Source organism: Telmatherina bonti, assembly GCF_933228915.1.
Source record: "Telmatherina bonti genome assembly, chromosome: 23".
Classification (NCBI taxonomy): Eukaryota; Metazoa; Chordata; class Actinopteri; order Atheriniformes; family Telmatherinidae; genus Telmatherina; species Telmatherina bonti.
The window spans coordinates 18,927,240-18,931,775 of record NC_136632.1 but is presented as its reverse complement, the minus strand read 5'-3'; the positions used below and the strand labels follow the sequence as shown (position 1 = coordinate 18,931,775).

The 4,536-nt window shown below is 43.3% G+C and overlaps 1 protein-coding gene across 1 annotated transcript; it reads left to right on the top strand.

Moving 5' to 3' along the window:
* Window positions 1-1,976: 1,976 nt before the first annotated feature.
* On the top strand, window positions 1,977-3,827 carry LOC306773368 (angiopoietin-related protein 5-like; the record flags this gene model as incomplete). The annotated part of the gene is made up of 6 exons (XM_079263156.1): window positions 1,977-1,982; window positions 2,369-2,393; window positions 2,491-2,576; window positions 2,754-2,871; window positions 3,079-3,264; window positions 3,553-3,827. 6 exons carry the CDS (start codon window positions 1,977-1,979, stop codon window positions 3,825-3,827), a joined length of 696 nt encoding a protein of 231 aa, XP_079119282.1.
* Between the last annotated feature and the right edge of the window lie 709 nt (window positions 3,828-4,536).

Sequence of the window (4,536 nt, the reverse complement as noted above, 5' to 3'; positions counted from 1 at the left end):
CTGGGTCGGGAGTGAGGTCCTGCCCTAAGTGGAGGAATTTAAATATATCAGGGTCTTTTTCATGACTGAGGGAAAGAGCGTGAAATCGACAGACGGATCGGTGTGGTGTCTGCAGTAATACGGACTCTGAGATGGTCTGTCATGGTGAAAAAGGAGCTGAGCGAGAAGGCAAAGTTCTCAATTTACCAGTTGATCTATGTTCCTACCCTTACTTGAGGTCATGAGTTGTGGGTAGTGACCAAAAGAAGGAGATCATGTATACAGGTGACTGAATTGATTTTCCACCCTATCTCTCCCTAAGAGATAGGGTAAGAAGCTCAGTCATCTGGGAGGGGCTCAGAGTAGAGCTGCTGCTCCTCCGCATCAAGAGCAGCCAGTTGTGGTGGCTCGGGCATCTGGTCAGGATGCCTCCTGGACATTTCCCTGGTCAAGTTTTCCGGACACAGAAACCCCAAAGAAGACCCAGGACATGCTGGAGGGATTATATTTCTTGGCTGGTCTAGGAACGCCTTGGGATCTCCCTTGCAGAGCTGGCAAATGTGGCTGCATGATATGACTACAAAATCAATCATCGTACTGCAGCCCAGGGAGTCCTGATGCCAGGTGTACATATGGACATTCTTATGTTCGAACATGGTGTTCATTTTGGACAATCCATGATGAGCACAGAAGTCCAATAACAAAACATTGTTTGCTTCCCAATCACTCCCTTCCAGGTCTCACTGTCATTGCCCACATGAGCATCAAAGTCCCCCAGCAGAACAATGGAGTCCCCAGAAGGAGCACCTTCCAACACTCCATCCAAGGACTCCAGAAAAGGGTGGGTACTCTAAACTGCTGTTCAGTGCATAAGCACAGACAACAGTCAGAACCTGTCCCCCACACTTAAAGGTGCCGGAAAACTACCCTTTCATCCACCAGGGTAAGCCCCAATGTGCAGGCGCCAAGCTGGGGACTGATGAGAATGCCCACACCTCCACGGTGTGAGCAACTCCAGAGTGGAAGAAGGTCCAGCCACTCTCGAGGGTACTGGTTCCAGAGCCCAAGCCATGTGTTGAGGTGAGTCCAACTACATCTAGCCAGAACTGCTCAGCCTCGCGCACGAGCTCAGGCTCCTTCCCCACCAGAGACGTGACATTCCAAGTTCCTAGAGCCATCTTCTGCAGCCGGGGATCGGACCGCCAGGGTCCTCACCTCTTGCTGCCACCCAGCTCACATTGCACCTGACCCCTACAGCTCTTCCCGCCGATGGTGAGCACACAGGAGGTGGGGCCCATGTAACCCTTTCGGGCTGAGCGGGCAACACGGGCGAAGGCCCGGCCACCAAACGCTCACTCTCGTGCCCCACCCCCAGGACTGGCTCCAGAGGGGGGCCCCGGTGACCCGCATCTGGGCAAGGGAACATTTATGCCCATGTTTGTAGTCATCATAGAGGTCTTTGAGGTACTTGGTCTGGTCCCTCCCCTAGGCACCTGTTTGCCATGGGTGACCCTACCTGGGACATAAAGTCTCCGACAACATAGCTGCTAGGATCTTCAGGACACACAAACCCCTCCACCATAAGGTGACGGCTCAGGGAGGTGCTGAGGACCGGAATTGGGAAACACTCAAGACATTTTGCTATGGTTTGGGTTTTTTTTTTTTTTTTTTTTTCAAACAGAATAAAAGTTATTTCTGTCTCATTTCACCAGCTGGTCATAGAAGTGGTCATGTGTCTGGATGTTGTAGCACTTGTCTTTCTCGTTTGTGTCAGGAATTGGAGTGCTTTTCCAGTAAGAGGTGAAACCAGCTGACCAGGTTTGAAAAATAAGCCTAGAAGTGTATTTGAGCATTCTTTATGGGGGTTTTTTGTTTGGTTTTTTTGTTTATCTTGAACATTTGTCACATCTTGGAATGAGGTGCGGCAGTGTGGCCTGCCTTTAAAAGGTGCTGCTTCTGATGAGGAATTTCAGCTGGGAATTTCAGCTGCATCCAAGATGCAGGTACGTGTTTGGAGAGCAGCCGTGATTACCATTAAGGCAGCATTCTTAGCTGTGATTAATTTTATTTGTCAGTCTTTGAAAGGGCCAAACTGTGAGATAAATTCATATTTTGATGAATATTTATCAACTTCACTGGTTAGCATTTCCTTTATATCTATTGGTAAAACAAATGTGTCTTACAACCAGGTCAAAATGAAATATCTTCTTGGCAATTGTGGGCTGATGGTGGTTCTCCTGAGTTGTGCAGAAGCAATGGTAATTATAAGAAAGTTTATATTTCAGATAAAAACTACCTAAATCTGCTTTGTGCTGCATGCTGTTTGCTGTTTATAGTGCATTTAGACAAGATAAATGCTCATATTAAAACTTTTTGTTTGTATTCCCAGGGAAACATAGCACCTTATCATAAAGGTAGGAAGCATTCTGATAAATCTATTACAAAGTTAAAAGTCATTATATAAAATATTTATGGATATGCTTTGTCTTGTCATGTAAATATGGTGAACAGATTGCACCCAGATTAAGAATGAATCACCACAAGCCCCCAGTGGGATATATCCAATCCAGCCTGATGGTGCTGATGCCCTCCTCATGGTATGAAACTTGAATGGTTAAAGCAGTTTCTAAATGATGTGTGTGCAGCTTGAAATGCAGACTTTGAGCTCAAAACCTGTGTTTTTCTCTTCACATCTGACATTTGTAATATAATCAAAGTTCTTCTTAAAAGTCAACAAAGTCTAACACATGTTGTGTGTTTGGACCTGTGCTCAGGTGTACTGCGAGATGCGTTCAGATGGAGGCTGGACTGTGTTTCAGAAACGCAACGGACCACAGCAATCCTTCAACAAAAACTGGAAGGAGTATAAAGATGGTTTTGGATCCATAACATGTACGTAAATAGTCCTGATTACAAACACTGCTGCAACTCCCCAGAAGTCATTTATAGAAAATTTTCAAGACAAACCTTTTTTTTCTTTTTTTTTTTTTTAGCAGCCTGGAAATGTATTTTAAAAGGAATCTTACTTGTTTCTGTTTTGGTCAAATGGTGGAAAGATGAATAAATCCTTTTCTCTCTGTACTCTGTTGTTTTTCTCAGGGGACCACTGGCTCGGTCTGAAGAATGTTTTTTATCTGACAAATGACAAATCCAAGAAGTGGACCTTGAGGGTAGAGCTGGAGGACAATGAAGGTGGAAAGGCTTTTGCTGAGTACAGCGACTTTCGTCTGGGAAATGAGAGGACAAATTACAGATTGCATGTTGGGTATTACTATGGAAATGCAGGTAATGAGATTTTGAAACACTTAGGAAACTTATTTATATGTTTATGATCAAGTCATGCTTGAAGCCCTGATATCTTTTATTTGTTTATGTCAGAATGACAAGTGGGAATGTAGCTTTTTTTTTTTTTTTTTATTCCATTTAAAATATCTCTTCACCATCTGCTGTCAGTACAGGAGTAAGATTTAACTGTGTGCTGAGGAACCACTTCCCTCTGTGTTGTGGTGTCTTTAATAAGAAACCCTCTGAAATCCTGAGGTTTCCTAAAAAATACTTCAATTTCTTTTATAGGTAACGCCATCCGTGGGGCCCATCCAGGAATCGACCAAAGCGGCTTTGGCTTTAGCACCTTCGACCGTGACAATGACGGCTGCTCTCCATGTATCTTTGATGGCACTGCTGAATGGCAGTGTGCCTTGTCAAAGGGAGGCGGCTGGTGGTACAGCCAGTGTGGCTCTGCTAGTCTAAATGGCGACTGGTATAATTCAGGCCTCCACTGGCTTACCTGGGAACATCGTGCACCTTACTCAATCAAAGCCACCAGAATGATGATCAAGTCTGTGTGAGAGGGGTTCTGCCTGTTGTACTTTTAGGGTATTTCTAAATGTTGGTATTACTTATATTCTTGCACATGTGAATGCAGGAGGTATTTAGAGGAATTTGTGACATTAAAACACTCCCTCACTGCTGTAGGTCTCTCCATGGCAGTTTCAGTTTCCAGCCATTTTTCTTTTTTAAACTGTTACAAGAGTACCTTGTCTCAGTTGTTGATTTTTAAGGTGAAGGGTCATGTTTGCTGTACTGATTCTTTAGCTCCCAGAATGGGTTTAAAAGCAACATAAATAAAACTAAATGTACTTGTCTGTGTGTTTCTGTATGTGTCTGTTTTATCAGTTTTTGAGATTTTGTTATAAGATGTTGAGTAATGACCGGTTCCTTTTAAGAGAAAGTGTTTCTGAGATATTTCAGAGAATAAAATACAAACCATGCTTAATTCAACTCTAAACTTTAGAGATTACACATTTTTACTTGCAAATCTCCTGTAGTTTTCCTGTAAATTGTACGCAATGCAACAGGTGGCTTATTACGCTTCAAAGTCTAAAATGTCATCTCACAGAATAAGCAAAAATGTTCTCATGGATTTAGGGATGTCCTCTCTAGTTCTCAAATACCTCCAAATGGGAGGTAAGAACCAGTAAAACAGATGTGTGCATTATCCTCACATTACTGAAATTTCTTTTATTTTCATTTAGTACTTTATATCACAACGCCTCT